This window comes from Globicephala melas, chromosome 13, assembly GCF_963455315.2.
Source record: "Globicephala melas chromosome 13, mGloMel1.2, whole genome shotgun sequence".
NCBI lineage: Eukaryota > Metazoa > Chordata > Mammalia > Artiodactyla > Delphinidae > Globicephala > Globicephala melas.
The window spans coordinates 61,426,060-61,438,382 of NC_083326.1; the positions used below are offsets into that span (position 1 = coordinate 61,426,060).

The following is a 12,323-nucleotide window of genomic DNA, read 5'->3' on the forward strand; positions in this document are numbered from 1 at the left end:
GTCAGGTGGAGCTGTGCCCCTGGGATGCTGGCAGCGGGGGCCCAGGCTGCTGGGGTGACAGCCCCTGCGGGTTGAGGACCACTGAGAAGGTAGGGTGGGGGACCCGGAACCCTGATGCCAGCAGCTAAGGAGTAAAGACTTTACCTGCTGGAGGGGCTGTGGGCAAACACTGGGGAAGGGGAGGGCGGGGGTTCAGAAAGGTTGGGATGCACCTTGTAAAAGGAACAGGAAACCAAGCTTTGCACAGAAGAACTGTCTCCTGGGCCGGGGGAGGGCTTAGCTCATTCCACAGGGAACCCCCGACTTTCTGTGGCCCCAGCGGAGAGAGAAGACACACGAGCTCCATAAGATTGAAGTTTCCTCCCTCCTCCAGCTTCGCAGTTATTCACACGCAGGAGATCCGCGTCCAGACCCCCTCCCAACAGCAAGGGAGGCCCCGACCCAGCGATGGGGAAAGTGAGGGAACCAGGCGGACAGCCCAGACCGCTGCCCCTTCCAGGGCCGACAAAGAGCCTTTCCTCCCAGATTACGGATGGAGAGGCTGCGTGAACTGTGCAGGGTGTGTGTGTGTGTGTGTGTGTGTGTGTGTGTGTGTGTGTGTGTGTGTGTGTGTGTGTGTGTGTGTGTGTGTGTGTGTGTGTGTGTGTGTGTGTGTGTGTGTGTGTGTGTGTGTGTGTGTGTGTGTGTTCGTTTTCAGGTCCAGCCATGTGTTCACTTTAATCAAACTCCATCACACACTGTTCCAAGTGCTCAGAACCTAAGGGCACCTGTATTTCGAGACGGAGATACAGTAGGGCGGAGACGTAAGAACCCGTGCCGGAGCCTGAGTCGGGGGGCGGGGGTCAGAGTCGCCCCGAAAAACTCCACTCCCGTGTCCCACAGCCCTCTACACGCTGGGTTTGAACCCGTGGCGGGCGGGAACCATAAGCACCCCTAGGCCTGCGGTCCGGGAACCCGCGAGGGGTCTCCGGTTTCCCTCCGCGCGGGGCAGCGAAGGGGTGGGGAGCGAGCTTGTCCTTCCCGTCCGCCGCCCGCCCGCTGCGTCTCCGCCCCGACCCACTCGGGTGGGCGCCCCAAGGACCGGCTCTTTCCCGGACCGGCCTCCCAGCAGGGGTCCCTCCACTGTCCCCGGTCTGTTCTCCCTTCTGGGACCGCGCAGGGTCGAGGCGGCCCGGGAAGAACGGGCCCTGGGCTCCGGCGCGCAGGCTGCGGGGAGGAGCGGAGGGAGGCGCACAGACCGCTGGGGGCCCTGGGTGGGGGTAAGGGGAAGGCGCAAGGACCGCGGGGGCGAGGGGGTGTGAGGCGGGAGCTGGGAAGACCCGGCCTGGCCCGGGGAGATGGGGGAGGGCGCACGGGGGGCGGGGGCGGAGGGGGCGAGGCCGGGGGGGGCGGGCCCGGCCATTGGCCAGGGCGGCTGGGGGAGGGTCGGGGAGGGGCGGCTGGCGCCGAGTCCAGGGCGCCGAGCGGCTGGGCCCGCAGTCGCCGCGCTGTCCGAGCAGCGAGCGCCGAGCTCGCGCCATGAGGGAGATCGTGCACATCCAAGCGGGCCAGTGCGGGAACCAGATCGGCACCAAGGTGGGCGCGGGCCGGGCCGGGCTCCCTGCGGGTGGGCGGCCCGCCCCTCCCTAATCCCTCGGGCCGGGGCAGCGCGGGAGGACCGGCGCGGCCGAGGGGGACGTCACCGCGGGACCCGGCCCCGCTCCCCGTCCCCGCGGCCCCGGAGCGCCCGCTGGCAGCTCAGGCGCGCCTGGAATTCTGCGGCCGCTCCCCGCGCGCCGCCCGCCTACCGGGCCGGCCCTAGGGGAGCCGCGGGTGCCAGGGCCCCGGGCTGACCGTCTGTCCTCCGCCCCGCCCTTTGCAAGTTTTGGGAAGTGATCAGCGACGAACATGGCATCGACCCTGCTGGAGGCTACGTGGGTGACTCGACGCTGCAACTGGAGAGGATCAACGTCTACTACAATGAGTCATCGTGTGAGTGGCGCGGCGCGACCCCGCCCTTCCCCCATCCCCGGCCATCCCTCTCTGGGACCCCGGCATCGCCCTGTGGGACCCCGGCCATGCTCCCCCTCCCCAACCCGCGGGGCCGCCCGGCGCGTGGGTGGCTCACCCTGGAAAAATCCTCCCAGCTGTAGCCGGACGCCGGGCTCCTCCCTCGCTCGGGGCGGGAAATCCGACGTCGGTTGATTTCAAACAGCATCTCGTCCTCCCCGGCGGGTCTGAGCTCTTGAAGCGGACCCGCTGCTGCTGTGATATCAGCTTAGTGGGTCATGTCCGGCTCTTATTAAAATTTATTTTATCTTTTAAAATTTTATTTCTTAAAGTTTTTGGCTAAAACTTTGAAAAACACTCCCTCAAATGATTTTTCTGGCCCTTTGCAGACCTCCAAAAAGACTTTACATCCCCTGCAAGCTGCAACTACAGACAGAGAGCGTCATTATCTGGTGGAGTTTAGTAAAAATTCCAGGTTGTGGATTATCCAAGTTTGAGAATAGTATCACCCTTGTCCTGGGTAGCTACATCTATATGGTGGTTACATTATACTTTATTTTTGTAACAACGTTTATTATAAAAGTGATACATGCCCTTCACAAGACAGCATAAAACTAAGACATTGAAAGAACACCCAGGAAGTGACAGGAGCTGCCCTTCCATACACATGTGTCCCCGGCCCCAGAGATAATCACGCTCTGTCTTTGGAGTTACTACTGCTTGTCCACATGAGAGCTGGGAAGAACAGGACACATAAATTACTGGGCTTTAAAAAGGTCTGGAACAGCAGGACACGGATGGTGAGATTCCTGGATGGAACTGAGAAGAGGGCAATATACATGGCACTTGCTGGTCACCCTCAGGCCTAGCCTGGTGACATTCTTTCTTCAGCTTGGGTGTGTGCGTAGCAGGATGGGTTGTAGAGCAGTTCCCAATGCAGTCCTAGTGACCCCACCCTCATGGAGACAGTTTCTTGCCCAGCTGGTGTGAGCATGTGCTTACAGATGAAACGGCACACGGCTACACTTGTCCATAAATGAGACAGTCTCCCGGGAAACAGCCGTGGACGCACCTGGAACAGGTGCTCAGACTCACTCGTGGGTTCACGTGTGTGTGAGGGAGGGAGGTGCCAAAGTGTCCCAGCAGCTCTGCCACTCGCTGCAAGTACGATTTCCGTGGAGCTAAAAAGTAGAACTGCCCACGGGTAAGAACTGGAAAATACAGGCGGCAGGAGGTCGGGAGACCTCGTTTCTCATCCTGCCTTTTCCAGGAACTTCCTGTGCCCTGTGCCGGGCTTCCTCATCCGGACAAGTCCACGGTGGACTGTGTTCTCTGGGGCTCCCCTCCCCCAGGGCTGAGATTCTGTGACTCTAAGAAAGCCCGCTCTGTACATCTCAGGCGGCTGTGCTGGTGGGACTTGCTCCCGGGAAGTCCATTGCCTTAGGAACCAGCGACTGACCCTTGTGGGTGGGCTCTGTTCTCTTCCAGCTCAGAAGTATGTGCCCAGGGCCGCCCTGGTGGACTTGGAGCCGGGCACCATGGACAGTGTGCGGTCTGGGCCTTTCGGGCAGCTCTTCCGGCCTGACAACTTCATCTTCGGTAGGTTCTGTCTTTCCTGCTTTCTTCTTCCTCTTATTTGTTTATTTATTTATTTATTTATTTATTTATTTTGCAGTACGCGGGCCTCTCCCTTGGCGGAGCACAGGCTCCGGACGCGCAGGCTTAGCGGCCATGGCTCACGGGCCCAGCCGCTCCACGGCATGTGGGATCTTCCCAGACCGGGGCACGAACTCGTGTCCCCTGCATTGGCAGGTGGACTCTCAACCACTGCGCCACCAGGGGAGCCCCCTCTTTTTTATTTTTTAAACATCCAGCTAATTTGGGTGCAAGATTAAAAACATCACGTGGTGTAGAAAAGCTTAGAATGGAAATCAGCAGTCCCAGCCCCATCATAGGCAGCTTCCTTAAGAAAAGTACCCTCTGGGCTTCCCTGGTGGCGCAGTGGTTGAGAGTCCGCCTGCCGATGCAGGGGACACGGGTTCGTGCCCCGTTCCGGGATGATCCCACATGCTGCAGAGCGGCTGGGCCCGTGAGCCATGGCCGCTGAGCCTGCGCGTCCGGAGCCTGTGCTCCGCCAAGGGAGAGGCCACAACAGTGAGAGGCCCGCGTACCACACACACACAAAAAAAGAAAAGTACCCTCTTGGGGAAAAGTAACCTTTGATTCTCTAAATGAAATGCTTACTGGTGATAGTTCTTGATTTTGAAAATTTTTAGATATTAACTTCTTTTTCCCTCTCATAAATGACTATCCTAATATGGTAATAATTTGTCTTTGGTTTTTATGTTGCTCATCTTTTAACTTCAGTGTGTTTATATTTCTTCTTCCATCATCTATAGACAGTTGTTCTGCTTTCTTTCCAAAGGTTGGTGCCATGTGAATTTATTAGTTTTGTTGGATTTGGGCAAATCTTCCTTCCCCCTTCCTCCACCCAGAAAATGATGGCAGTGCCTGTTCCCCTGAAAACTCCTAAAGAAATTATATCAAATTAAACGAAGTGGCACTGTTAGTGTGACCAGCCTTTTTCACCTTGGAGCCATGGTTTTGGGAGTCAAGGTTACTTCAAAGTGTACAAGAGGAGGCAGAAACTTGGAAGATTTTATTGGTACATGAATTGATTCCCTTGTATTAGAATCAGGCAGTGACCTGTTATAAAAGTAGAGCAAGATACCTTCAGCGAGGTACATATTCACGAAGTTTATGAGTCCTCTTGGTATCATCCCCTTCCCCATCACAATGACAACCTACACAGGCAATGGGACAGGCGAAGCTTCTGACAATTTGTTCAAGGGTTTTTGTCACCTTTGATATTTCAAATAGACCAGGACGAAGGTCTCTGGTGCCCCTTTTATTACATCAAAAAATCTAAATTACCAGTATTTTTATAGTCTACAAATGGGGACATTTATATTCTTTACCTTTTGCTGAACTAGACTTTACATAATTGTTCTCAAGCAAAGATGCTTCAAGATCCTACCATCCAATATGGTAGCCACTAGCTACATGTGGCTATTTAAATTTAATTGAAGTTAAATAAAGTCAGGCTACTTCCTCAGTTGTACTCGACACACCCAGTGCTCAATAGCCAAGTGTGGCTAGTGGCTGCCATATTGGCCAGTGCAAAGATACAACAGTCCCATCACTGCAGAAAGTTGTATCAGACAGCAGTACTCACAGCCTTAATAGAGATATTCTACCAAATTAGGGGAACGAAGATGGTAGTGATGTGAAACAGCTTTAATAGAAATTTTTAAAAGTTGACACTATTTTTAACTAAGAAAATAACATGTTTGCCATGGGGCATGGAGAGGACCCAGAATGTCTGAATGCACTGTGGTGTGCTGTTAGGCTCAACAATTGTTTTTAAGTCATTCTCCAGTTAATAAAAGAGGCCGAGTTGCCTGTGAATGGAGATGGTTCACCCCCATTGCCTTCAGAGTTGGTGAATTAAAAAAAACAGCATCATTCCATTTTCAGATATAGTTTGAAGTCGTTTAAAAAAAACACTGACTTGAAGTAAGTGTAATTTTAAAAGTGGAAGTTCTCTGCATTTGAGTTTTAAACATGAATATGCTTTAGAAAACCCCAGTTTTTTTCTTAACAAACTGCTCGTTGCATAGCAGTCATGCCTATTAGTGGGAGAGAGTTTTGTGGGACAAAGCGAAGCACCAGGAAGGTTGACCTTAGGCCTCTCTGTACGTGTAACTTTCTCTTCCAGATTCAGGGCTGGAGGGGAGTCCGGGAGCACGTAGCCCTAAGCTTTACCCCACACCCCGTGTGAGCTGGAGGTGAACCAGGGGTGGGCTCTGAGGCTCCTGGGATCTGTTGCAGTTTCGTGTTCTACAATCTGGAGCCACTGGTTAATGTCCCAACCTCTATTGCAGAAGATGTTCAACTCCTGACCCCCAAATATTTAACTGGGAACGTCTGTTGCTATGAGACAGTGGCAAAATATTTTCAGAAGCCTCCAGCTTCCTTCTTTTGTCAATGGCCGAGAAAACCTCATGGCTGATCATGCTGTAAACACCGAGGAAGCCAAGTGGATGGTGTGAGCTGGAGGGAGGGGAGGGTCAAGGCCAAGGGGCTTCACTGGCTGTGGCTGCCTGTCGCCCGGTGTCCCCACTGCACTCCGGTCATTGGTTTCCACGCTGTTTAGTGAAATCATCCTTAGTCCCTCGGGCCAGCTGAAGGTGCATCTGCTCTTCACCAAGCTCCAGGCGGGAGGCTGGCCCGGCGCGTGCTGGCTTGGTGGGGAGGTGCGAGAGTCGTGGGGGCCTAGGAAGGATGTGATGGTTTTCCAGCCTCATATGAGAAGGCAGCCAGCCAGATTTCACCATAAAGGGAGTCTGTGTTCCCGAGCGAGAATGCAGTTACCTGCTGGGGGGGAAACGCCCCAAGGGGCCGTGGCAGGACTCAAGGCTGCCCCTCTGGAGTCTGTCCATCTCTGCCCCCTGGCTCGATGGCCTCGCTGATGTCACCAGTCCTCTGCTCATAGATATTTAGCTCTTGACCTTTTCACTATTACAAACTGCTCCCTGGTGAGTCTCTGTCCACATGTCATTCTGCACGTTTTGGGTAGACTCGCTGAGTCAATGGGACCAACCTTGATCCTTGTCGCTGACTTGCCCCCTATGGAGGCCCGTCCTCATGCCCCCAGTGGCTCCAGTGTGTGTGGGAGGGCCTTGCCCCAGACCCCCGTCAGCACGGTGTTACCAAGCTTTTGAGCTCTGTCAGCTTCGTGGAGGGTAACCGAATCTCCTTATTTAGTTTGCGTTTCCCTCGTGAGGAGTATGCCATGGGTTTGTTACTTGCGCTTCCCTCCCTGCGATCTGTGCGTATATCTTTGCCCTTCTTCCTAAAGGCTGTCGTTGTCCTTATGGATTTGTAGGACTTCTTTAGATGCTTCCGAAGGGATTCCCTTGGTATAAGATACGAATCACTAATAGGCAGTACATCTTAAACTTACTGAAGAATCACAGAATTTCGGTGTTTCGTCTTTTACAGACTTGCACTTTACACCACAGGGCTTAGCACTGATGAATGCTGTGCAAGATCCAAAGACATCTGAGCTAAGACTCCTTCCCCATGTGTGAGGCCGCCCCCCGGGATAACTGCAGAATCCGGGGGTGTCCGAGACCAGGCCCTGCCCCCAAGCGCCCAGAGCCTTCCTTCTGCTGTGGTGCTAGGCGGGTCTCCAGGGGCAGCCCCGGCTGTGTCACTGCCACAGCTGTTTCCCCTATCGGTGCACGGGGGTGGTGGTGAATTGTTGCCACCAGTGGGTGTAGACAGAAATCAAGGGAGTGTCTTTGGCATAAGGTGGGAGAGGTCTGCACAGCGTGTGCCAGCAGCGCCTTGGCCCCTCTGCTCCTCTTGTCTTCTGAGTCCACCTGACGCAGCTGAATCCCCTGCCGGCTCCACCTTCGGCAGTGGGACCACCGTGGTCTCTTTTGTTCGATATGTAGGGAAAGTTTGATAAGGGGGCTGATGGATTTATTTTTAAATTTTTTATAATACATGATTCTTTTCAAAACCAAATTTGATATACCCAAACTGAAGAAATACAAGGCCTTAAATAGCCTTCCTTGCTTCCTCAACAGCTGACCATTTTAGCGGCCCTTACACTGCCTAATTACCAGTTAATGAGAAATGGCAGTGCCTTGTCTTTTTAATTTATCTTTAAATCTCTGCATCATTTACTTTGATTTTACTGCTTTTTGTAACTTACCTTACAGTGTGCTCTAGAATTCAGTTCCCAGTGGTTTCTCTAATATTCCTTAAAATGCATATTAACATATTGATTTGAGTTGAAAATTAAAGTCATGTTTTTCTGACAGAAAGTAAGTCCAATCTACAGAATCGCTCTGATAATGAGGGCTGCCTTTGCCAGTTAGGTTACATGGCCAATAGTTTTTACAACCTGAATAAGCTAAATCTGCTAAACCTAAAAATTTTGACAAAAATATATTTAAAACGTTTCGTTAAAAACCATATTTGCAAAGTTGTGTTGGAATTAAGATTTCAAAATTTCCAACCCTGTCTAAGTATACGGGACCACACAAAGAGCCTTTCATTGAAAGCATTAGGTAAGTCTTGGTGCAAAGCCTTTTGGACCAACAGAAGGAAAGTGTGATTGATGCAAGTCAGGTGTTTCCAATTCTGCTTTCCACAAAATTGAGTTTTGGGCTGAAAGATGATTAAAAATACTTTTTTTTTCTTTTTGGCCGTGCCACGTGGCATGTGGGATAGCCAGGGAAGTCCCTAAAAATACTTTCTGATGATAGATCACTATTTGATTTTTTTTTTTTTTTTTTGTGGTATGCGGGCCTCTCACTGTTGTGGCCTCTCCAGTTGCGGAGCACAGGCTCCGGACGCGCAGGCTCAGTGGCCATGGCTCACGGGCCCAGCCGCTCCGCGGCATGTGGGATCCTCCCGGACCAGGGCACGAACCCGTGTCCCCTGCATCGGCAGGCGGACTCTCAACCACTGCGCCACCAGGGAAGCACACTGTTTGATTTTTGGCATTTAACTCTGAAGATCAAATAATTCAATGACATTGTTAGAATACAATTGATTCCATTTACATATTTATGTGAACAAGACTTCTCAGTATTTATATATGTAAAAACAAAGAAAAAGGAATAAAATGGATGCCAAATACTTCCCCGGTTGTCCAATGGTTAAGACTCTGCACTTCCACTGCAGGGGGCACAGGTTCAATCCCCGGTCAGGGAAGATCCCACGTGTGGTGTGGTGTGGCCAAAAAAAAAAAAAGAAAAAAAAAGGATGCCAAACCTTGTCTCATTCTGGCAATATCTGATGTTCACACTTGGATAAATGAACTAATTGAAAAGAATACAGTTATTGACATTTTAAACACCTTGTGATCATAGGAATTTTTTTTTAAATCAATTTCAACTTAGGATTTATTCCTGTTTTTTTTTTGTTGTTGTTGTTGTTTTTGGCCACGCCGCGCGGCTTGTGGGATCTTAGTTCCCCGACCAGGGATCAAACCCTGGCTACGGCAGTGAATCTGCCAAGCCCTAACCACTGGACCGCCAGGGAATTCCCTGTTCCTGATTTTTACGTGGACTCTGTGGGATACATTTAATAGAATGATGTATAACATGTTTGTTTTCAAAAGGGAGTATTTATAGTACCTCGGAAATTAAAATATCATTTGCAACTGTTTGAATTTGCAACGATTTGAATTTGTGAAGACGTTAGATGTCAGCTTAATGTTGGGGTATGTAGTTTTTAAATATTTTCAGGGCTACAGAGCAGTGGTGTCTGAAGAGCACTGCATTACAGGAAATGTGCAGTGTCCAGACAAGCAAAACGAAAATAAGTTCCTCCCGGTCCTCTTTGCCAGATCTTTTTAAGTGCATCCATTCAAACAAACACAGGCCTGTGTATACAGCTTGGAAAAAATGCTTTGTCTGCTGATGGAGCTTCCATTTTATAACGAAGTGAACTGAAAGTTAGGATTTTAAATTGATCAGCCAACCTTTCAGATTAAAAATTTCTTCCATAAAGTAAAGTAGAAATAAGCATGTTGGGGAAAAAGCACCGTTGTTTAAAACAAACAAAAAACCCAAAACAGACTAACGAGAAGGTCTCTTTCTAGTTACTTGAACTCCTTGGAAAAAATACAAAGTTTCACATGTGTTAATCTTACTACGACTGACTGGAAGCAATTTGAGGGCAGGAATGACTTCCTGTGCTGGGTGTTTAATTACAGGTGCAAAATAGTGGGTGCTCAGAAACTTTTGCAACCGTAATTCTGGATGATGAACGAGAAGCCCAATTAACATGAGAAAGTATTACTGTTTCGAAAAGAAAGTATTTGTGCGTAGTACAAAATTCTGAGAGCCCAAAGGAGAGGGGAAAGCAATTTGATTTTTTGGGGTTTTTTTAGCAATTTATTTTTTAATGTATACTTTCTGTTCTCTTTGTCTTTTACCTTGTGGGAGAATTATCTACTTAAAAACAAGAATGGAATTACCAGGTCAGAACACGCGTACATCTTAAAACTGGCGGATTTTCCTTGTCTGAAGCAGCTGCCTGCCCTCCCACGCTCCTGCAGTGCTGGGGGACCGGGGCCCAACCCTCGCTCTATTATCTAATCGTTTCCTAACACACTTTAAATGTACTAATGGCCCCGCGCAGCTCCCCCCGCCCCATAGCCCTGTCAGAACCGTGTCCCCTCTCTTGCTTGACTCCAGGACAGACCGGCGCCGGGAACAACTGGGCCAAAGGCCACTACACGGAGGGCGCCGAGCTGGTGGACTCAGTCCTGGACGTGGTGCGGAAGGAGTGCGAGCACTGCGACTGCCTGCAGGGCTTCCAGCTGACCCACTCGCTGGGCGGCGGCACCGGTTCTGGGATGGGCACTCTCCTCATCAGCAAGATCCGCGAGGAGTACCCCGACCGCATCATGAACACCTTCAGCGTGATGCCCTCTCCTAAGGTGTCGGACACGGTGGTGGAGCCCTACAACGCCACCCTCTCCGTGCACCAGCTGGTGGAGAACACGGACGAGACCTACTGCATCGACAACGAGGCCCTGTACGACATCTGCTTCCGCACACTGAAACTGACCACGCCCACCTACGGGGACCTCAACCACCTGGTGTCAGCCACTATGAGCGGGGTCACCACCTCCCTGCGCTTCCCTGGCCAGCTCAACGCCGACTTGCGCAAGCTGGCCGTGAACATGGTGCCCTTCCCACGCCTGCACTTCTTCATGCCCGGCTTTGCCCCACTCACCGCCCGTGGCAGCCAGCAGTACCGGGCGCTGACAGTGCCCGAGCTCACCCAGCAGATGTTCGATGCCAAGAATATGATGGCGGCCTGTGACCCCCGCCACGGCCGCTACCTGACCGTGGCCGCCGTGTTCCGGGGCCCCATGTCCATGAAGGAGGTGGATGAGCAGATGCTGGCCATCCAGAACAAGAACAGCAGCTACTTCGTGGAGTGGATCCCCAACAACGTGAAGGTGGCCGTGTGCGACATCCCGCCGCGCGGCCTGAAGATGGCCGCCACCTTCATCGGCAACAGCACGGCCATCCAGGAGCTGTTCAAGCGCATCTCGGAGCAGTTCTCGGCCATGTTCCGGCGCAAGGCCTTCCTGCACTGGTTCACGGGTGAGGGCATGGACGAGATGGAGTTCACTGAGGCCGAGAGCAACATGAACGACCTGGTGTCCGAGTACCAGCAGTACCAGGACGCCACGGCCGACGAGGGCGAGGAAGCTTTTGAGGACGACGAGGAGGAGGTCAACGAATAGAGGCGCGTCCCTGCCTTGGATGCCGTGGCTCAGAGGTCCTTCCTCCAACCCTGGTGAGTCTCCTGGCCGCTGAGGGGAGCCCTGGTCCGAGTGTGTGGGGACGGGCCCCTCGCAGAGGCAGCGAGACTGTCCTGTCCGTCATCCGGGATGAAGGACATCAGAAGAGTGGGGACTGGCATCCCTACCCAAACATCAGACCAGACAGGACTTGAAAGAACTCATGGGCCATAAATAAAGGGCTAAATAAATAAACCTCACCTTCTCTTAAGTGTTCAACCATGTCTGGGAATTAGGGGGTTAGAAACCGTGTGTTTCATCCTATGATGACACCTGGAGCCGCAAGGTGCCGCCTCGTACTGGACGTGCAGCTCTGAACTCGGGAACAACCTGGTCACAATAAACCCTAAGTGCCCCTCTGTCTCTCCAGCCTCTGCTTCCCCGACAGCCCCCCCCCCTTACCGGGGTGCAGCCCTGACAGCTCACTCCACGCAGAGAGGGGCTTCTCTTGCGTTGGAGGCTCTCAGGCAGCCCTGAGATTCTTTAATTGGTGGCTACAGAAAGCAGCGCATCCCCAAATAAAAGCCCTTGTCCCCACTTGTACGTCCCCAGCACTTAGGCCCCCACGAATCTTTCCTGCGTACGGCCCTAGGCTAGTCCACCCAGCCTCCCCTAACAACCTGGCTGAGATTTGGAGGAGCACAGGATATGACCCTCAGGCTTCCAGCCAAAGCTGGGGACACACAAGCTCAACGTGGGTGGGGGGCCAGGTGGCGGCTCTGGGAGCTGCTGTGCTTCCTTCTGGGGCTGCAGGGCCAGCAGGCAGGCCCCGCACAGGGCACAGGATCCCCCGCTCCCCCCAACTCACGGTGTCTGCTCCCTAAGACGCCTTTTAGGCTCAGCCTCCATGGGGCAAGCAGGCTCACTTCCCAGGTTCTGGCTTCTTCCCCCTGGAGGGCACTGTGAGCTCAGCTGCTTCAGCCCAGGGAAC

At 52.4% G+C, this 12,323-nt stretch overlaps 1 protein-coding gene across 1 annotated transcript; it reads left to right on the forward strand.

Moving 5' to 3' along the window:
- Nucleotides 1-1,449: 1,449 nt before the first annotated feature.
- TUBB6 (tubulin beta 6 class V) lies at nt 1,450-11,683 on the forward strand. The gene is made up of 4 exons (XM_030836562.2): nt 1,450-1,575; nt 1,863-1,971; nt 3,478-3,588; nt 10,272-11,683. The coding sequence occupies exons 1-4, from the start codon at nt 1,519-1,521 to the stop codon at nt 11,333-11,335; spliced, it is 1,341 nt and encodes a 446-aa protein (XP_030692422.1). The 5' UTR covers nt 1,450-1,518; the 3' UTR covers nt 11,336-11,683.
- Nucleotides 11,684-12,323: the final 640 nt, after the last annotated feature.